Source organism: Miscanthus floridulus, chromosome 9 (assembly GCF_019320115.1).
Source record: "Miscanthus floridulus cultivar M001 chromosome 9, ASM1932011v1, whole genome shotgun sequence".
NCBI lineage: Eukaryota > Viridiplantae > Streptophyta > Magnoliopsida > Poales > Poaceae > Miscanthus > Miscanthus floridulus.
Genome location: NC_089588.1, coordinates 135,857,458 through 135,879,735, shown reverse-complemented (window position 1 = coordinate 135,879,735; position 22,278 = coordinate 135,857,458). Strand labels below are relative to the sequence as shown.

Below are 22,278 nucleotides of genomic sequence, written 5' to 3'. Positions count from 1 at the left end.
GGACAACAACTCCGATCATGACAGCGTCACAACCCGATGAGACCTTACTGGTCTACATTGCAAGAACCACCCGTGTTGTTAGCACAACTATTGTTGTTGAAGGAGTGGAAGTAGGACATGCATACAAGGTCCAATGCCCAGTCTACTTCATCAGTAAAGTCCTGAACGAGTCTAAAACTTGGTATCCATAGGTCCAGAAGCTCTTATATGCAGTCTTGATTACATCCCGAAAGCTCTGCCACTACTTTGAGACATACAACATAGCCGTGGTAACCGAGTACCCGCTGGTTGATATTCTTCGCAATAAGGAAGCTAATGGCCACATCATCAAATGGGTGATAGAGTTCGGCATGTTCTCCATCGAGTTCAGGAGCTGATAGACTAGAAAGTCATAGGTGCTCGCTGACTTCATTGCCGAGTGGACAGAGATGCAAGAAACTATCCCGGCTGATCGTCCTGAGCACTGGATGATGTACTTCGATGGAGCGCTCAACTTCAATGGTGTAGGGGCAGTGTGTTATTCATTACCCCCTCCGGGGATGAGCTTTGCTATGTCTTGTGAATCCACTTTCAGGCCTCTAACAATGTTGCCGAGTATGAAGCGGTGCTTCATGGTCTCCGCATAGCTATTTCCCTCGATGTTAAAAGCCTAATGGTGTATGGCGATTCTGCGCTGGTTCTTAACCAGGTCAATAAGGATTGGTCCTGCACTAGTGAGAATATGGACACTTATTGCGCCAAGATCTAGAAGCTTGAAGGAAAATTCTATGGTCTTGAGTTCCATCATGTCATTCACGATGAGAACAAGGCAGCCGACCACCTATCTAAGATAGGGTCAATGAGGGCTCAAGTTCCAGCCGGATTCATCCAGGACCTCAGGACACCGTCGATCAAGTAGGAGTAAGAAGTCAAGGAGACACCCCCAGTAGAGCATTTAGTCTTGGCGGTTCCTGTGCCCTGCAGCAATTGGCGAGAGCAGTTCATCAAGTACCTCACTACTGTAGAGGTGCCAATCCACAAGACTGAGATGGAGCGCCTGAATCGTAGCAAGCACTATGTCTTGATCGATGGAAAGCTGATGCGGAAGAATGCGAAGGGGGAGATGTTGCAGAAGTGCATCCCTCAGGAAGAAGGTGAGCAGTTGTGCCTTGAGATTCATGCTCGATCATGTGGCAACCATGTGGCCTCTAGGAATCTGGTTGGCAAGGCTTTCCGAGCAAGTTTCTACTAGCCTTCTACTATTGCAGACGCAAAAGCACTAGTCCGATGGTGTGAAGGGTGCCAATTTTTCGCCTAGAAGATCCATGTTCCACCTCAGGCCCTGCAGACCATGCCAGCCTCCTAGCCATTCACATAGGGACCACATCATCACCGACTTGGGATCTATGTTCATCGGCTATAGACCATGCCTGCAGACCATGCTAGCATAAACCTCTTGCCATGGCTACAGCGAGGAAAGCAGCAGAGATGTTTGAAGACATAAGTCATAGGTTTGGTCTGCCGAACAACATCATCACTGACTTGGGATCTACGTTCATCGGCAACGCTGTTTGGGATTTTTTTAAGTCCGGTGCATCTCTGTCAAGTATGTCTCGGTAGCCCACCCTAGAGCGAACGTCCAGGTCAAAAGGGCCAATGGCATGATACTAGATGCCTTAAAAAAGAGACTCTACGAGAAGGAGGAGAAGCATCCGGACAGATGGTTTGAGGAGTTGCCAACTGTGGTCTGGGGACTGCGGACCCAGCCCAGTCGCAATACTGGTGTTCTCGCCTTACTCCCTGGTGTATGGCTTGGAGGCCGTGTTGCCTGTAGATGTCGCGTTCCGAGCACCCAGGGTGGATATTTTTTATGAAGGAATGTCAGAGCAGCACCGATTAGAAGATGTTGATCATCTAGAAGAGGAGTGCCTGATTATATGTGTTCGGATGACTAAATATTTGGAAGGATTGCGCAAATACTATAATCGCAACATGCTGGAGCGATCTTTCATGGTCGACGACATGGTACTCCGCAAGAAATAGAAAACCGATGGGATGCACAAGATTTCATCACCTTGGGAAGGTCCTTACATCTTCAAGGTAGTAACCCGACCAGGGTCATATAGGCTTTGCGATCAAGATGGGGTGGACATCCCCAACTCCTGGCATATTGAGCACCTTAGGCATTTCTGTCCGTGAAACGTTCCGAATAAAGATATGTACCCTTTATATATATGCATTCAATAATGTTTTCTTCGCCATATTTCTCCATTTGTTTCTTTCTCCATATTTTATACGCCTTAAAGATATTCTCCATTGTTTCCATCAATTTTCCGACCAGCCACGTTCCTATTCATTGTCATCCAGAAGCGGTCCTGTTCTCGACTTGGCACCTAAACGTGTATGGGCAGTAGCGCTCTACGTCATGGGTGGTTGACAGTGGTTCCTCGATGACTCTTGTACCCATAAGAGTGCACGAGAATCAACGCTCTATGCCATGGGGTATGGGATAGTTGAGGCTAGTGATGTGATAAAGAACCAACTGGAAGGGCTCTATTCATATTTTAAATATGATAACAACAGAAAATATAATATTTAATTAGAACTGCTCGGCAAACTATCAAGTCATCTCGTAAATTCAACCTAATCTACTGCTCTATGTTTTCCCTCTCGCCGAACAGATCCAGGTTGTCGGCCAGCTTGATCGCCGATTCCTCCACCTCCCATTCAAGCGCTTTTATCTAGGCGTCCCTCACTCCTTGAGCGAAGCCCATGTCGACCACCTCTAGCTTCACCAAAGGATAAAGTGAACATACTACTGGCAGGGCATGCCTTGCGGCAGCGCAGACGGTGCCGTAGGTGAACTACTTGAAGCACGTCTAGGCACCCTCGCACCGCTCTACGATAGCATCAGGGCGTGGAGGCCTGTCCCCCGGAAGAAGTGGCGGCTCAGGATCAATGAGGTCAAGCACAGGCTTTATCCCCGTGACCATAGCATCGATCCTATCTTGCTTTGCTTTCAATCGCGCCTGGAGGTCTTGGAATTGTGCCTGAGCATTCGCGTGCCTCACTGCAAACACCAAAGCAGGCGTTTCAAACACACCCACCACTCTAGACGATGAACTATTATCACGAGGGTGTACATTGGAGCTCCTCGATGACCTTTTGCTTCTCCTCAAGCGCTTCATCCCTCGCTTTCTCCGGTTGGGCTGTTGACTCACGGGACAAGAAGAGCACTATCTCTAGATCTGCATCAATAGGGGTTACAATTCTGCTTGACGTAGGGGCGCAAAGCAAGGCATTATGCCGTGAGACCTAAGGTCTTACCATTTTTCTAATTGGCGGCTATTCTGAGCTGCTCGGCCAGTGCCCAGTTCTCCGACTCCAGCTCTGATATGCGCGATTGCGGCTTCTCCTTGTCATCATGAGCCCCGGCCAAACTCTTCTCCAGCGACTCCACCGACTCACGTAGCCTCTTATTCTCGGCAAGGGCTAGGGCAGCTTGCTCCAGCTGGCGTGCGCGGTTGTCGGCTATTTTAATCAACTCCTACAGCAACAACAATGAGTGACCGAAAATGCGTAACATCAAGTAACAATGCATTTCAACTTACTTGTATCTCGTTAGATACTGAGGCAAGGGTGGCCTTGAGCACTTGCACCTACTCACTCGCCTCCTCATCCTCCACAACCTCTACTGCCTCACCTCGGCGTACAATAGTACGCACGAGCTGAGGAGGAGAATCTCGAGCACAAGGAGTTTGATTCTTGATCCCTTCCACTATCTCCAGGACATCCCTTGTAGGCCTTCACATCTCGTCGCCCCGTGGTTGGACCGGGCCGCCAAGACCCATCTCCGACGTCCGCGCCCGGGGACTTGTCACTGGGCTAGAGCCAGTGGTCGGCTCATGAGCCACGCTATCAACCACTGGCTCAGAGTCCCATGCGCTCTCAACTTCGGGGCCAGCCAGATCTTCTAGCACCCAGCACCTCTTCAGGCTGACCTTCATCGGCGTGCTTTGTGCCGACATCTGTGGCGCGTGGCTCTGCCCCTTCGTGGCTTTTGGCGATGCCAACCGAGCGTAAGTCCTCTGTTGACGCCTCGCTACGTCACAACAACAGGTCCTCAATAACCTTAAGTTTCACACCGCTCAGAATAGTCTGCGGCAGTAGTACTTACACTTTAGACCACCTACGGGCAGTCTTGAAGCGGCGTGGCGTCCTGGAGCTCCCTTGTCCTACTGTCGCTGCTCCAAACCGCATGAAGACTAGGCATGGTCAGTTTGTATTCGGCACCTCCGGATTCGCCGCGGCAATCCCCCCTCCCGGTCCCTCTCGCCTAGGCCCGGGGAATTCCTCCTCGGCGGCACTCTAGCCATCCGACTCTTGTGCTCACTGGCCAGAAACCCTGGTGGTCGGATTAGGGGAGGCCATGCGCTTGGCTGTCTGTTGCAGCGTTTCCCTTCTGTCCTCGTCATCGTCGATCCAATCAGCTACGACCCGCCGGCGCGCCGAGGGCTCCCTGATCATGATTCCACCCCTCTTGTGAGGTGGTGGAGTGGCTTCCTTTTTCATCTTCTCAGCCAGATCCTCATGGACCGGCTGCTTCCCACGTATCACTTCATGACACTTGGGGACTCTCTCGCCTTCGTCCTCGAAGTCAGACGACTCGCTGCTGTCCGCCGCAATGTTCGTCGGTTGCCTGGTCAGCCACGTGTCGACATCGGCTGTCCAGGTCTCGTCAGGGACATCATATATAGAAGTACCAATCATATCCAGTCCCAATCATATCTAGTCCCTAGCATGCGAATGGCTAATAGGAGGCTAGAATGCTCTCCTTCCTCCTAAGAGATGCACTTCTGCAACATCTCCCCCTTCGCATTTTCATGCATTAGCTTTCCGTCGACCAAGACATAGTGCTTGCTACGACGAATAAGGCGCTCCATCTCAATCTTATCGGTCGGCACCTCTGCAGTACTGAGGTACTTGATGAACTACTCTTGCCAATCGTTGTAGGGCGCAGGAACCACCAGGACTAAATGCTCGGCTGGGGGCGTCTCCTTGACTTCTTGCTCCTGCTTGATCGATGGTGTCCTGAGGTCCTGGACGAAGAGTCCGGCTGGAACTTGATCTCTCATCGACCCTATCTTAGATAGGCGGTCGGTTGCCTCATTCTCATCGTGAATGACATGATGGAACTCAGGACTGTAGAACTTTCCTTCAAGCTTCCTGATCTCGGCGCAATAAGTGTCCATATTCTCACTGGTGCAGGACCAATCCTTATTGACCTGGTTAATATCTAGTGTAGAATCGTCGTACACCATTAGGCATTTAACGCCGAGGGAAATAGCTATGCGGAGACCATGAAGCGCCTCTTCGTACTCAACAGCATTGTTGGAGGCCAAAAAGTGGATTCATAGGATGTAGCGGAGCTCATCCCCAGATGGGATAATGAATAACACACCTGCCCTGGCACCATCGATGTTGAGCGCTCCATCAAAGTACATCATTTAGTCCTTGGGACGATTTGCCGGGATAGGTTCTTGCATTTCTGTCCACTCAGCGATGAAGTCAGCGAGCACTTGTGACTTTATAGTCTGTCAGCTCCTAAACTCGATGGAGTACATGCCGAGCTCTACCGCTCATTTGATGATGGGGCCATTAGCTTCCTTATTGCGAAGAATATCCCCCAACAGGTACTCGGTAACCATGGCCATTTTGTATGTCTCGAAGTTCTGGCGGAGCTTCTAGGACGTAATCAAGACTACATACAAGAGCTTCTGGACCTGCAGATACCGAGTCTTGGACTCATTCAAGACTTCGCTAATGAACTAGATTGGGCGCTGGACCTTGTATGCATGTCCTACTTCCTCTCGTTCGACAACAATAGCTGTGCTAACCACTTGGGTGGTTGCTGCAATGTAGACCAGTAAGGTCTCATCCAGATGTGGAGCTATCATGATCGGAGGTGTTGTCAGGAAAAGCTTGAGCTCGGCGAAATCCTGGTCGGCCTCAGGCGTCCAGGTGAAATGCTCCTTGGCTTTAAGCAACATGAAGAAAGGTAAACCTTTTTCACCCAGACGTGATATGAAACGTCTTAAAGCCACCATACACTCTGTACCCAAAGACACAGGTCGGTTGCTTCATGTTGGTGACTGCCGATACCTTTTGGGGGTTTGCTTTGATGACACGACAACTAACGATGTACCCAAAGTGGATACCAGATGGGACACCGAAGATGCACTTGGTGGGATTTAGTTTCCATCGGTACTCCCTTAGGTTTTTAAATATTTTATCAAGGTCGGCGATGAGGTTGTCGGTAGTCTTAGACTTAACCACTACATCGTCGACATAAGCCTTGACGTTGCACCCTATCTGATTGGTGAGGCAACGCTAGATGGCCCTTTGGTAGGTGGCGCTAGCATTTTTGAGTCCAAAGGATATGGTGGTGTAGCAATACGCACCGAAGGGTGCGATGAAAGAAGTCTTAATCTAGTCTTCCTCCTTTAAGGAGATCTCATGATAGCCAGAATAATAATCTAAAAAGCACAGGAGTTCGCAACCGGTGGTGGAATCAATGACCTCGTCTATACGAGGTAGGCCGAAGGGGTCCTTAGGGCAGTGTTTGTTGAGATCGCTGTAATCAGCGCACATCCTCCATTCTTTATTCTTCTTTTGTACAAGGACTAGATTAGCCAGCCGCTTAGGATGATATACCTCTTTAATAAAACCAGCTACTAAGAGCCATGTTATTTCTACCCTAATTGCCTCATTTTTGTCCTGCGTGAATCATCAGAGCTTCTGCTTTATCGGCTTGGTGGTCGGCAAGACGTTTAAGGAGTGCTTGATCAACTCCCGTAGCACCCTAAGCACGTCTGCTGGTTTCCATGCAAACATGTCTGTGTTGGTGCGTAGGAAGCTAATGAGCACGCTTTCCTATTTGGGGTCGAGGTTTGCCCCGATCTTGGCAGTCTTGTTCTTGTCATTGATGTTGAGGTCCACCTCCTTGACTTCCTTGTACTTCGTAGCTGCTTGGGGTGCTTCCACCATCGGAATCTCCTACTCCTCCGTAGGTACCTTCTTGGACTCGGCGAGACAAGCCACCATGTGTGTAAAGAGATCAACTACCTCAGCGAGTGCAAGGCTCTCTCTCTCTCGCATGCATAGGTGGCAGAGATGTTGGCTCGTAGGTTTAGGACTCCTTGTGGCGCCGACATCTTCATGACCAAGTACACATAGTGCAGTATGGCCATAAACTTGGCTAGAGCCGGTCAGCCGAGGATGGCGTGGTATGTGGTGTTGAAGTAGGCCACTAGGAAATTAACGTACTCAGTACGGAAATTTTTTATGGTGCCGAACTGGACGGGTAATGCGATTTCACCCAAAGGATGGAATGCTCTACTAGGTACAATTCCCCATAAAGGAGAGTCAACGGGGTGAGGTCTTCCTTGGAGAGGCCAAACATAGTTAGGGCTCCGGTAAAAACTATGTTGAGGGCGCTCTGAGAACCTGCCTAAACCGCACCTTCTGGATGGTGGTGTCCAGCACGAGCGGGAATTGCCCCGAATAGGGAATGTATGACCACTGGTTAGCCCTACTGAAGGTGATGGGGTACTCCAACTAGTCCAGCTACCTAGGATCGATGATGGTTTCATTGTTAGTGACCAATAAAACTTGGCGAGAGGTGAGCTTCTGCTTTCGCTTGTTCTTGGAGACAGCCACTCCTCCGAAGATTGTCCTCACATTCTTGCTTGGGTCTTGGAAGGCATTGTTTGTCTCCTTAGGGCGCTCAGGATCCTTGCGGCCATCATCCTTGTGGTCATCATGCTTCTTTGCCCTCTTAGTCTCCTCATTGCAGTAGGCCTTGGCTAAGCCATAGCACTGCCGCATTATATGTTTGCTATTTTTATGTATGAGGCATGGACCATCGAGGAGCTTCTCATAGTGGTCATCGTAGTTGTGCTTAGCGCGTGGTTGCTAAACTAATGCAATGACGTTTTCTGGTCAGTGACGATGAAACTGCCTGGCTCTTGAGACTTTTAGCCTGTCGTTATAGCGGCGGTCGCGGTCATCATCGCGCCATTCTTTGCGGCGGTCATCATTGCGACGTGGTTGGCAGTCAGACCGAGAAGTCTAGACGACGTCATCCTTGTGGTGCGGCTTGGCCTCCTCGGCATCGGTGTATGAGTTCGCTATATGGAACATTTCGCCGATTGTACACGGTGTATTCTAGTTGAGCCTACAATGCAGCTCTTGGTGAGGATAAAGGCCCCAAATGGATGCAGATATGACCTCTCCGTCATTGATGTTGGGGATGGAGTTCCTCGTTTCTGAGAAATGCCTGATTTAGCCGTGGAGAGGTTTGTAGGTTCTTTTATAGAGCTTTTCCATGTAGTTCTTGATGAATACTCTCTTGAGCTCATCCCAGGAGCCAATGGAATCTGCCCTTAGGCTGGTGAGCTAGTTCATTACTGAAGGGGGCAAGCATGATGGGCAAATCATTTGCCATTACATCACTGTCACCTTCGGCAGCGCGCACATCAATGGCATAGTGTTGTATCCACTGCTCAGGATTGACCTTCCCATCATAGGTTTCAACCCCCAAAATATTGAAGCCTGCTGGCCATCAAATGGCCCGGAGTCTTGCTGTGAAGGGGTGAGGTCCTTTGGGGTTACCGGCTGTGGGCAAAGCAACGTTACCGAGATTAGCGGTGGCAACTAGCAAGAGGGCATCGGTGGGATCATTGAACTCATCATTGTACTACTATCGGCGAATGGCTTCTTGCTCATGGCGCTCGTTGTGTTGCATCATGATGCAGTTGTGGGTGTCATGGCAGATGTTGAGGACATTGTGAACATCACTGACAGGCTGATCGACTTCCTGGTTGGCGTTGCCGGGGTTGGCCAGTTGGAGCGCTCGGTTCTCGGCTCCACACTGACCGTGCTAATCTCCACATCCTTGCTAGCCAGGGTTGATCAGGTAGTTGCCTCTTGACCCCATCATGAGCTGCTGGCTGTCCCCCTGGTAGTGAGCGAGGAAAATATGGCTTCCCCCTACTCGGCGGGAGCGGTGTCGGCCGACGGAACATTCGTGATTCGACACGATGGAGTGGGATGGAGCCTGGTCGTTGCGGAGGTCATTGACTTGAACTTGGGCTACTCTAACCAGTGCTCTAACTTTGATAATCTCCGATGTCTGTTGGAGTCTGTCCAGCTCATGAGCAGACATAGCTAGAGTGGTGCTCGGTGTCTGCTCGACATCCTGGTTACCAATGCAAAAAAATTCTAGGTCAAGATTGTGGCATGGAATACCACCCGCATTGGCCAGATCCCCGCCGGCTGCGTTGGCAGCATCTGCTTCTTGCTGATGCCGTCGTACACAATCGGCGTTCCTAGATTTGCGAGCTCCATGCTAGGCACTGGTCTCCCCATCTTGAGCGACGCTGTCGTGGCTGACCATAAACAATTTTCCACCAGGAAAATGCCTAGCCATGGTGGAATAGTTGATGTCAGTCCTAGTGGAACTCTACGAATTGGATCTAGGGGACTCTTCTAGGATGGTCAGCAGGGAGTCCTCATCGAGCGGTCAGATTTGCCCCATGTTCACTATTGGCGCGACCTGATCGACCTTAGGCAGATCGAATCTGGGCAGGTCATAGCCATGCTGGACCTAGGCAGTGAGGCGATCTTGCATGAAGTTTTTGTAGATGGAGGCCGCATTAGTTAGCCTGAAGGGATGGTGTGGGGGGTATTATCCTGGATACCCATAGGACATGACATGGGCCGCACCATCAGGGGTGGTCCAGCCCACAAGATCAAGACGCGCAGCGCACAGCACTGGTCGGCGTGCACCGCAAAGCATCTAGAAGATATGATTTACTAGGACTCCTATAGGTGTTCTAATCCAAATAGAATACCTGCCATATAGCCGACTAGGACACTTTTCTTGTAACCCTACCCCTCTAGAGTATATAAGGAGGGGCAGGGGTCCCCTAGTCGGCATCTAGATACCCCTGAGCATAGCATAGAGATCTTTCATAATCCGATAATCAGTACCAACCACCAAAGACAAGGGACAAAGGGTATTATGTCTACTTGACAGCCTGAACATGTCTAAATCTCTACCTCTGCGCCTGTGTCACCATCTAGGTCCAATTACGCGCACCTCCACCAATCAATCTACTACCATGGGTGTACCCCTCAGTAGACTGCCGACCAGGTAGGGGGTGTGCGTGTTATTCTAGTGGTGAACCAGATGGACCTCAAGATCAATATTCACCGCCGTGGCTCTCGTCGGCCCTCGTCGATAACTCACCATCACTGCTCTCATCCGCCCTTGTCGACAACTTGCCACCTCTGCTCTCATCGGCCCTCGTCGACAACTCACCGTCGTGACTCTCGTTGGCCCTCATCGACACCTCTCGCCATCGACTTGTTGTCATCACCCGGTGGCCCTCATCGACATCCCTCGTCGTCAACTTGTCATCGTCATCCGGCAGTCCTCGCCGACATCCATCGTCGCCAAGCCGCGAGCGAGACGTTTGGGCCATATCCGACTACTCGGATACCGCGACACGCCGACTACCCTACTCAGATACTATGGATCACCGACTACTCTACTCGGTCATGGATCAAGCTAAGACAAGCTTTAATATTTTTCTAAATATTCTTTAATCCTCATATATCTTCCCAGCGCCTCTCCATTTAATTTCGCCATGTTTAAACACCTTTAAGATACTCCATTTGTTCTCCCTCAACTCACCGATGAGCCACGTTCTCATTCGCGTTATCCAGAAGCAGCCCTGTTCTCGATTTAGCACCTAAACGTGCATGGGCAGTAGTGCTCTGCGTCATGGGCAGTCGGTAGTGGCACCTCGATGATGCCTGTATTCCTAAGCGTGCATGAGAGCTAAGCTCTCTACGCCATGGGGTGTGGGATAGCCAGGGCTGGTGACAAGATAAAGGTCCAACTGGCAGTGTATCATTTGTATTTTAAATACGAACACTTTATAGAAGAAATGAACATAATGTTTAACGGTGCTGCTTTTTTCTAGAGTTTATATATTTTATTTTTACATCATGTACTACCCATTCTACATATTTGTATTACATGGTCAGGTTTGGTCGACGAGCTTATTTTTTACGCTCGGGGACTGGATCAATGAGGAAGGATAAGAGGATCATCGCCGACCAGTTGGTTGCACCACCTGGCACTCGGACTTCATCCCGACCAGTTGGTTGCACCAGCTGGCACTTGAACATCATCGCCGACTAGTTGGTTGCACCACTTGGTACTCGGACTTCGTCGCCGACCAGTTGGTTGGACTGCAAGGCGCTCGCTTCATCAGCCAACCAACTAGTCAGACTGCTCGTCGCCTGGGCTTCATCGTCAGCTACATTGGGGGCTTGCCAGCTATACTGGGGACTCCTCAGTGTTTGGATTCTTCGTACAAGAGTGGCCAGCTACACTAGGGACTCTCTTGGCGGTCAGATTTTGCTACGTCTCGTCAGTCGGGTCAAATCCGTTGGTTTTCCTTCAAACCTTGTTGCGGTGATTTGGAATTTCTGAGGTGGGGTGATACTGGGTCTCCGGTGAGGAGACTGCCCACACGAAGCCTTATGATGGACTATCCAGATTGCCTTACTCAGATCGAATCAAGGCCGCACGATCGGTCATCGCAGCAATCAAGTGCTAAGCACAATCCACTTCTTTGCTCTCCGAAAATATTTGGACTTAATTTCTTTGACCCTGCTACAAGATTTTTCTCAATCTACTAGTAGGTTCGGGGACTAAGTGTGTACACTTCACCTCACGATGAGTGTACTATTTTTCTCCGGACAGTGTGGATCTCAGCTAAGCTGGGGACTAGCTTTGTGACCGGCTTGTTTGGAGTCTTCTATTTTTTGACCCTGGCACTAGGTGAATTCTTCACCTAATTTCAGGCTCAGGGACTAAATGGCTACACTTAACCTAGCAGTGAATGTAGTGCTTTTTCCTGATTTATCCTCCTTATTGACTAAGTCATGGATGATAATCATCCGACCTCGCAAACAGAGTCTAAGTGGCTACACTTCATCTAAGGTGAAGAAATCTCAAATTTAATTTTGAGCTCCTTACATCCTTCTAGCAAGCCTTACTTGAATGAGTTCGAGGCCTGCTGACCGGTTAAACTAGTTGGGCGCCTCTTTTCACTAGACAGATTACAAGTTAAACTGGTCAGATTACCAGCTAAACTAGTCGGTTTCAAGTTAAACTGCTCGAACAAGATCAAGACGTCGTTGCTCAGCAAATACAAGGCGCTTGGGGACTAGTTGTGGGGGGTATAACCCCGGATACCTACATGATATGACATGGGTTGCACCATCAGGGGTGGTCCAGCCCACAAGGTCAAGGCACGTGGCACACGGCACTGGTCGGCGTGCAACGCAAGGCATCTAGAAGATATGATTTACTAGGACTCTTATAGGTGTTGTAATCCAAATAGAATACCTACCATATTGCTGACTAGGATACTTTTCTTGTAACCCTACACCTCTAGAGTATATAAGGAGGGGGCAGGGGTCCCCTAGTCGGCATCCAGATACAAACCCTGAGCTTAGCCTAGAGATCTCTCATTATCCGATAATCGATACCGACCACCAAAGACATAAGACGTAGGGTTCTACGTCTACTTGACGACCTGAATCTGTCTAAATCGTTGTCTCTACGCCTGTGTCACCATCTAGTTCCAATTACACACACCTCCATCGATCAATCTACTACCGTGGGTGTACCCCTCGGTAGACTGCCGACCAGGTTTCATCGACAGATGGGCCTTCATGATGTCCTCCATTAGGGCTTCCCGACCAGCCTTAGGAAGATCGGATCTAGGTCGTGGTCGGCGATGAACCGTGCGCCCTGCCAGAGTAGCCGTGATCACCAAATCTTCGTCTTGCAACCTTGGGCGGCTTGGACGAGTGGGTCGCTTAGCGATGGCCACCTGATGGTCTTGGAGTGGTGGAAATTCATCGCTTCTGGTAGATCGATCTAAGACCGACTCTACAAGAGACAAGCAGTCGGCTAAGCCTTTGCCGACCTGATCGATAGAGACGAACAGATCGTCATCTTCAATGGGCTTCCTCGGCTGACGAGGCGCCGAGAGCTCTCAGCGAGGAAGATGACCCCAGAACAGGTTCTGAGATTAGATCTACTGGTGCAGATGCTGGCATGATCAGCACGAGATTATCCTGCACCGGCTCCACGATCTCCCCCTCACCGTCAGCGTTGATGACCCAGGAGATGGATCCGACCGTGAAGGACTGGCCTGGCTGGGGGGAGAACTGAGAGCTTGAGACAAGCACCATCTGATTCACCATGGGAATCAGCATGCACACCCATATCTGGCGTGCCAACTGTCGATGATATGTGGTCTCCAGTCCACCGAGAGGTATACCCACAATAGTAGATTGAGTAGTGGAGGTTGTGATCAGGAACCGGATGGTAACACAAGTGCAGAGACACGAAATTTAGACAGGTTCAAACCATCAATACAACGTAATACCCTACGTCCTGTGTTCTGATGGATTGTATTGATTGATGAGATAATGAGATAATTTTGAGGGGGTCTCCTACCCGACTTATATAGCCAGGGGTAGTGTTACGTGTTGATTAGATCTAAATCTAGTCGGTTATATGATAATCATCCTAAGGAATACGATATCTAGTATATCCAATCAGATCTATCTCTATCTTCAAGATTCCTTCCCGAAGCCTTGCAGCGCACGCCGAGCAGCACCTTGCACTGCACGCCTTAATCTTGTGGGCTGGATCGTCCCCAATGGTGCGGCCCATGTCTTGCGCCATGGATACCTGGAGTTATACCCCCACATTGATGCAGTTTGCCCAAGTTGACGACTCCGTGCAGTGCAGGCGGTGAATGAGGTTCAGCAGTAGACAGATGTTGTGCGTGCCAAAATCTCTGATCCCCAGCCCGCCCAATTTCTTTGTGGTGCAGACGTTTGGCCAGGCGACAAGGCATTTAGCCGCTGAGAATTCCTTGTTCCCGGCCCATAGGAAGGAGCGTCTGCGTTTGTCAATTTGATTAATTACCTCCGGGGGAACTTGAGTTGCGGAAATTATGTAAATGAGCTGGGAGTCCAAAACTGAGTTGATTAGAACCACTTGGCCCATGTTGTTGAGTAGGGATGCCTGCCAAGAAGATAGGAATTTGTCCGTTCTATCCACATAAGTGGAGAAAGCAGAGGCTGGCAACTTTGATGCAGATAGCGGCAGACCAAGATAGTTGTGAGGAAAGGATTGCTGGTTGCACCCAATAACGGCAGCGCACTGATCAGCCAACTCCGTGTCCATGTGTATTGGAACCAATGTGCTTTTGTTATAATTGATCCTTAGGCCTGTGGCTTCAGAGAACTTTTGTAGAATATTCTTGAGCTCTTGGGCATCAGCAATGTCACCTCTCATCACAATCAGGGTATCATCCGCATACTGTAGCACTATACAAGGCCTATCACTATTGACAAGATGTCTGACTGTGGTAGCTGATCGGATCATGGCCTGCAGTGTATCAGCAACAAGAAGAAAGAGATATGGCGACAAAGGATCACCTTGCCTGAGACCTCGCTTACAATTTATTCATGGCCCCGGACGTCCATTTACTAGAATAGCTGATTTGGAAGAGGATAGAATGTCCTGCATCCATCTGCACCACCTTTCCTGGAATCCCCTGGCTCGCAGAATGCGATCAAGGCTGTCCCAAATGACCATATCGAAGGCTTTCGCGAAGTCCAATTTCAGCACTAGGGAAGGCAGCTTCCTTTTGTTGCAAGTCTGAACCACTTCTGCTGCGAAGACAAAAGTCTCAGAGATAGAGCGGCCCTTGAGAAAACCTGTCTGATGCAAGTCAATCATGTTCCCGATTTATTTTTGCAATCTTCGTGTAAGCACTTTTCCGATAATTTTGATGGAGCAGTTTTGTAGGCAAATGGGCCGGAAGGCGTCCTCAACCATTGCCCCTGGCTTTTTCGGAATAAGAACCATGTATGACCGGTTGATTCTTTCTAACTGCGCTTGGCCGTGATAGAAGGCTGACATGAATGCCCTCACTTTCGGCTTGATGGAGCTCCAAGCCGCTCTGTAGAAAGAGGGGCTGAAGCCATCCGGACCTGGGGCACTGGTTCTGTCCATCGACTTCAAGGCTTCCAATGTCTCCAGCTCAGTGAATGGGACAATGAGATGCTGGGTTGGCTGACGCTGATCTTGGAAGAGGGAATCTGCTTCAAAACTCCAAGCAGGTGATCCGGGTTCACCTATGATGGAGTTGAAGAAATTTGTGAGTGCCTATATCTTCCCATCATGGTTGGCAATCAGTGAACCTTGAACTTCCACATATCAAATGTTGTTGTTGCGCATGCAAACGGTTGCTTGCGCATGGTGGAAGGCGGTGTTGGCGTCCCCTTCCTTGACAACCCGAAACTTGCTTCGCTGTTTCCAGTAAGCTGCCTTTTCCTTAATTGCCTGTGAAAGGCAATCAAGACAAGTCCAGCGTGCCTGCAACTCATCAGAAGTTTGCTAGCTAATAGGTATTAGCTACTAACTATTAGCGGGAGGCTTTTGGATCCACCCACTGATAAGTTATTAATAGGTGGTTGGCACAAGCTGCCCCAAACCTGCTAATAATGGAACTAACAGTGTCCTAAATAATAGTGTCAACTTACTAACTCGTGTGAACTTAATAATGTACAATTATGACACATGAATTATATGAAAGTGTATGAACTTAGCTCTTCATAAAGAGCTAGCTTATCATTCTCCTCTTTCCTATTGAATAAAATATTTTATGAGCTCTCTTCTAACACTATTGGAGTTGCCCTAGTAGATTGCAGCCACGGAGCTAATAGTTAGTTGGTCTATTAGCATATCTGTTTGGATCCACCGGTACAAATTTTAGCTACTAACTATTACCACTAGTGGATCCAAACATGTTCTTTATCTACCCAACCCGCAGTGGCGGATCTGCCGAGGGGGCTGCCGGGGCTCAAGCCCCCCCCCCCCTACCCTGGCCGCGCCATTGGAGCCCCCCTGAGCCCCTCCATAAAAATTTCAGCCATTAGCCACTAGGAAGGAGGGGCTGGAGACGTTCCCGTCGCGGACGGAGGTTGAAGACGAGTTGGTCTGCTTCCTGGGCCGGAATGTGTGGCCCACTAATGAAGCCTGTTCATGGCCCATCAGTTTCTCTTCTATTCTGTCGGTCATGGGAGCAGAGGCACTCGACTCGAGCGACTGGGCCGGCGAGTGGGCGACTGGGCGAGCGGCGGCGGCTCCAGCTAGGGTTGGTTGGCTCCTGCCCAACGGCCGACGGAGGCGCCGCTGCATCGGGATCCCGGCGGGCGGAGGCAGCAGGCAGCAGCGCAGGCTCGCAGCAGGCCAGCAGCCAGCAGGGGCGCAGCGCGCAGGGGCGACGCCGACGCGGAGCGCGGCGGTGACTCCGTGTGCAATTGCCTGCTGGCTTCGCTGAAATTTGGGGTTCCTGCAAAGGCTGCAAGCCTGCAAGGCTACAACGAATTGGGCTTACCCTGTGTCCCTGTCTGGTGTCAGTTAGCCCTTTCGCTTTTGGTGATGCGTGCAATTTAATTTCTTCCGCCATAGTTTTCATGTGAACCTAGGCTTTTTAGCATTCCTTTTTATTCTAGCTAGGACTACTTTTATTCCTCCATTTTGCCTTCACTGAAATTTGGGGCACAGGGCGGCAGCAGGCACTGGGCAGTAGGCGGCAGCACCAGCAGGGCAGCAGCCAGCAGGTATACTCTTTTTCTTTAGATTTGCCTTTTAAACTTTGCAATCGTTCAAAATTTGATTAGGATTTAATAAATTGTAGATTTTCAAAATGTGAAAAAGAACATTGCACACATATTTTCCTGGTACAAGTAGTACATCAACTCCATGCAGTAATAACAGCATAAATCAACCAATTCGGCGTAAAGTGGAGTTTAGTCAATCCGATGTAGTTGGTGATCTAGGAAATCGCATAGCAATTGAAGAATATCCACCAGAAATTAGAGACCAAGTTAGAAGGGCATATGCTTTGAGATGTCCGACCCAACCTCGTAATCTTACCTTTGCTCGTAAATGGCAAAATGGTCAATGGAGATCATTTCAGCAAACTTGGCTTGACGAGTTTGATTGGCTAGAGTATAGTGAGTCGAAGGATGCAGCTTATTGCTTATATTGTTATCTTTTCTTTGATCCGGGGAAGCCTAAAAAATTTGGTAGTTCTGTCTTTGCAAAGGATGGTTATACTAACTGGAAAAAAGCTAAGGACAATTTTAATCAGCACGGTACTTGCAAGACTCACAATAATGCTAGGCTAAAGTGTGATGACTTTATGAACCAAAGAACAAATGTGGCTAGAAGAATTGATGTAATTAGCAAGGAGGAAGAGAAAAGATATGAGATTCGCTTGAACTCTTCTTTAGATGTAGCAAGATTTCTCATAATGCAAGGTGATGCTTTTCGTGGACACGATGAATCCTCTACTTCCAACAACAAGGGTACATATAGAGAGATGGTTGATTGGTACAAAGATAAAGTTGAGACTGTTAAGGATGCATACGATAAAGGTGCAAAAAAATTGCACAATGATATCTCATCATATACAGAAGGACCTTACAAAAGCTTGTGCACAAGAAGTCATGTCAGTGATTATGGATGAGATTGGAGATAAAAAATTCTCTGTATTGATTGATGAGTCCCGAGATGTATCAATAAAAGAACAGATGGCTGTAATTTTGAGGTTAGTAGATGACCACTCTATTTTTTTACCTCGACTTTTACTTGTACACTTGGACTTCAGCATGTTGAGAGTTGTACAGTTGCTTCATTGAAAGAAGCTCTGGTCAAAATGCTTAACAGTCATAAGCTACCAATCTCTAGGCTTCATGGGCAAGGTTATGATGGAGCTTCCAATATGAGAGGTGAATTTAATGGTGTGTAAAAATTGATTCGAGATGAAAATCCTTATGCATTCTATGTGCATTGTTTTGCCCATCAATTGCAATTAGTGGTTGTTACTGTTGCAACTTCTACTCCAGCCATTGCAGATTTCTTTAACTATGTTCCTCTAATAGTCAACACTGTCGGCGCATCATGTATGAGAAATGATGCCTTGCTTGCAAAGCATCATGATGTGTTGTTAGAAAACTTGGAGAGTAGGGAGATTATCACTGGAAAAGGTTTGAACCAGGAATGTAGCCTAGCAAGTCCTGGAGATACTAGATGGGGTTCACATCTTAAAACTTTACTTCGTATTTTGGTGATGTGGGAAGTTGTCATAGACATTCTTGAGATAGTAAAGAAAGACTCTGTTAGACCAGGAAATAATGGTGGAGCATTTGGTTTAATTGGTAAAATGGAGAGGTTTGATTTTGTGTTCATAATGCATTTAATGATAGAATTATTGAGCATCACAGACAGTCTGTCACATGCTTTGCAAAGGAAGGATCAAGACATTGTTGAGGAAATGCAATTGATCATAGATGTCAAAGAGCAGTTGCAGGATATGAGGGACAATGGATGGGATCCCTTATTCAAAAGAGTGAAAACATTCTATGATAAGAATGAGTTTGAAGTGCCAAATATGGACAAGGAAATAAATGCTAGAGGGACATCTACACGTAGAAAGCAAAAGGTAACAAACATGCACTTCTACCATGTTGAGATTTTCCTTGCTGCCATAGATGCCATTTTGTCTGAGATGAATCATCGATTTGGTGAAGTTAGTTCAGAATTATTAGTATGCATGGCTTGTCTTAACCCAAGGAACTTCTTCTCTAATTTTGATGTGGATAAGCTTGTGAGACTTGCTGAAATTTATGCTGCGGATTTTGACGTCGGTGACCTTCTTCTTTTGCCTGGTCAACTGAGAGGATTTGTCAGTCGTGCTAGAACAACTCAAGACTTTCTTGGATGTACAGAGCTTGGAAAGGTTGCTGAAATTATGGTCAAGACTAAAATGAACACATCTTATGGATTGGTGTATCGGCTCATTGAATTAACATTAATTCTTCCGGTGGCAACAGCTTCAGTTGAGAGGATATTTTCTGCTATGTCTATTGTAAAGACAGATTTGCGTAACAAAATGGGTGATGAATGGCTCAATGACTTAATGATATGTTACACTGAGAAGAAGATATTTAGAAGCATCAAGAATGACAAAATCATAAAACGATTTGAAGACATGAAAACCTGGCGTATGTTAGTGCCTTGGAACAATTTAGTGGTATGATATATGTTCTCTTCTACCTTCAAAACTTTGAAGTTAAATACTTGAAATTTGTGTCACTAATTTATTTTTTTCTTGTATAGATTGCTTCTAATGATTCATGAAGAATACAACAGCGGGAATGCGTCATCATCTATCGGTGTTTTGTTGGTTAGTTCTAAAAATTGTATCTTTTACTTCTTCTTATGCGTTTTATAATGCACTTTCGATTGTTTATCATAGTTATCATGTAAAAGGTTTAAAACTGCTATATCTTAGCTTTGTATGGGATATAACTGAGTGAAGTTGGTCTAGCTCTATTTGGCTCAGCCCCTCCTAAATATTTTTTCTAGATCCGCCACTGCCAACCCGTATATAATTATTGTCATCTCTCTCAACGTTTCCAAGCTTGTTCCCCCCCCCCCCCCCCCCCCCCGTGCGGCCTGAGTTCGCTCAACTGACGTCTGGAGGTTCAAGATGTCTTTTTGGTCCGATTTATGATTTCTTGAGAACGATTTATAGAGACGGCTTCTATTTCAAAGGCCGCCTCTACAAACTCAATTTATAGAGATGGCTTCTATTTTTACAGAGCTCCTATTTCTTGGGCCGCCTCTACAAACCCGATTTTGGGGCAGTAGGTCACTACGTACACGGGCAGTACCATGACATACTTGTAGCAACAACCGTATGATTTGAAATGGATGAAGACCAACAACCTTATTGTTCGTCAGGTTACTTCACCTCGCCATGTACGTATGATACCAGATAGACTCTTGATGTTGTAGGCCTAAAGTAAACTTTGACCCTACCTTCTTCGTGACCTAAGCACGGCAAAGAGAAATTTTCCCAATGTTGGGGTGTTGTCCATCATTATTTCTACTGCTTCGTAGGACATCGATTATAGAAACCTTCATAGCTACATTGAGCTTGGTCCTGTTGTCCACCAGATGGAGAACATGCCTCACAAGTGAAGCGGGGTTCTCCTTGGATGTAGAGGCAGTACTGAGCATTGGTCTATTATCTTATTCCAGCGACTCTTCATCAGCTTGCAGCTACATGGTAAAAGATGGGCATACAATTTGCGAATGGGAAGACAACGCTCACTATATATGTTGGTTCAGATGGAGCAGATGTGGGAAACTATGTCCCACACTTTAGATGCCATGACCAACAAAAAAAATAAAAACAGTGGAACTGGTCAAAGAACATGCTTCCAAAATATGCAGTACTCAATTCTTCACAAGCATGACCATCTTTTCTTGGGACAGGACAATAAATATATGGAAACATTTCAAGTATATGTATAATTATTCATAATCCACAATGCAAGAATGATGCGGTAACATAAGCTCAGAGGTGGATCTAGCTGTGGGCCATGGTGTGGGGGGGCTCGAGCCCCCCTAGTGTCGCGGGTCACCTGGAGGCCCTACTAAGCCTTCCACCAAGAAATTTTAGCTATGGATGACTATGTCGGAGGGGTTGTTGTCGCTCAACTCACATCTGTGAGGATGAAGATGACTTTGGAGCCTGACATGGGCTAGCCAGCTAATTGGACCTATTCATTCTAATTCCCGCCTAGTCTGATGCCCACTAAGTTGGCACAAGATGGCCTAGCGCCTACCCACTTCTTCCCAATTGAGTGGATCGGCAGCTAGACACCTAGCACGCATCGTCCCAGCCTCCTTCAACTAGGCGACTCTATTTCCTGACTTGGGCACGTGTGTGGCAACTTGGTGCAGTCTACCCGGACTAAAAATAATATTTGCTATATTTTGGCCTGATTTGTGATTTTTGGAGAATGATTTGCAGAGATGGATCCTAGTTCTAGGGCCTCCTCTACAAACTCGATTTCCGAGCAGCAAGTCACATGGTATATGCAGTACCATTATATATTTGTAGGAAAAAACTTATCATTCAAAATAGATGAACAACGAGAACCTTGTTGATCCTCAGGTTACCCCACCTCAAGGATGCTTGTGGTGATTTCCTGTGTAAGTATGATACTAGACACACTGTTGCAGGCCCAAACGAAACTTAGACCTTCTTCCTGACCCAAGCGGCAAAGAGATGTTTTCAAATTGCTCAGGTATTGCCCACCATTATTTGTACTCCTTTATAGAGTTGCATTGAGCTTGGACTTGTGGTCCGGCAGATGGAGCAGACGGCTCACAAGACCGTGTTCTTGGATGAAGAGGCAGCACTGAGCATTGGCTGATTATCATATCCCAACAACTCTTCATCAGCTTGCAGTTACATGGCAGGAGATGGGCATACAATTTGTGAAAGGGAAGACAAGTGAGGAATACTTTGGTCTCGTTGGAGCATATGTAGGAAACTGTGTCCCACACATCGAATGCCATGACCAACAACAAAACCTAAGATAGTGGGACCCGGTCAAGTATATGTATAGTTATCCGCATTGCAAGAATGATGAATTAACGTATGCGCAAGAGAAAATCTAGCTGTGGGACGGGGGGCTTGAGGCCCCTCCTAAGCCCACAACGAGAACCTTGTTGATCCTCAGGTTACCCCACCTCAAGGATGCTTGTGGTGATTTCCTGTGTAAGTATGATACTAGACACACTGTTGCTGTTGCAGGCCCAAAGGAAACTTAGACCTTCTTCCTGACCCAAGCAGCAAAGAGATGTTTTCAAATAGCTCAGGTATTGCCCACCATTATTTGTACTCCTTTATAGAGTTGCATTAGGCTTGGACTTATGGTCCGGCAGATGGAGCAGACGGCTCACAAGTCCGTGTTCTTGGATGAAGAGGCAGCACTGAGCATTGGCTGATTATGATATCCCAACAACTCTTCATCAGCTTGCATCTACATGGCAGAAGATGGGCATACAATTTGTGAAAGGGAAGACAAGTGAGGAATACTTTGGTCTAGTTGCAGCATATGTAGGAAACTGTGTCCCACACATCGAATGCCATGACCAACAACAAAACCTAAGACAGTGGGACCCGGTCAAGTATATGTATAGTTATCCGCATTGCAAGAATGATGAATTAACGTATGCGCAAGAGCAGATCTAGCTATGGG

The 22,278-nt window shown here is 47.7% G+C and overlaps 1 protein-coding gene and 1 pseudogene across 1 annotated transcript; one reads left to right on the top strand and one right to left on the bottom strand.

Annotated features, from left to right (window-relative positions):
• Positions 1 to 13,083: 13,083 nt before the first annotated feature.
• LOC136481035 (uncharacterized) lies at positions 13,084 to 14,884 on the bottom strand. The gene is made up of 3 exons (XM_066478421.1): positions 14,633 to 14,884; positions 13,838 to 14,530; positions 13,084 to 13,320 (listed from the first exon to the last, which is right to left on the bottom strand). The coding sequence occupies exons 1-3, from the start codon at positions 14,882 to 14,884 to the stop codon at positions 13,084 to 13,086; spliced, it is 1,182 nt and encodes a 393-aa protein (XP_066334518.1).
• Positions 14,885 to 17,813: 2,929 nt separating this feature from the next.
• On the top strand, positions 17,814 to 19,357 carry LOC136481034 (uncharacterized; annotated as a pseudogene).
• Positions 19,358 to 22,278: the final 2,921 nt, after the last annotated feature.

Bases quoted from the DNA above. Each gene is read 5' to 3' on its own strand.
- LOC136481035 (XM_066478421.1), bottom strand. From the start codon at position 14,884: ATGATTGACTTGCATCAGACAGGTTTTCTCAAGGGCCGCTCTATCTCT. The intron at 14,531-14,632 runs GTAAATGGACGT...GATACACTGCAG, and splicing joins CTTCCAAATCAGCTATTCTA to GCCATGATCCGATCAGCTAC. The intron at 13,321-13,837 runs GTATAACTCCAG...ATGGTGAATCAG, and splicing joins CAAACTGCATCAATGTGGGG to ATGGTGCTTGTCTCAAGCTC.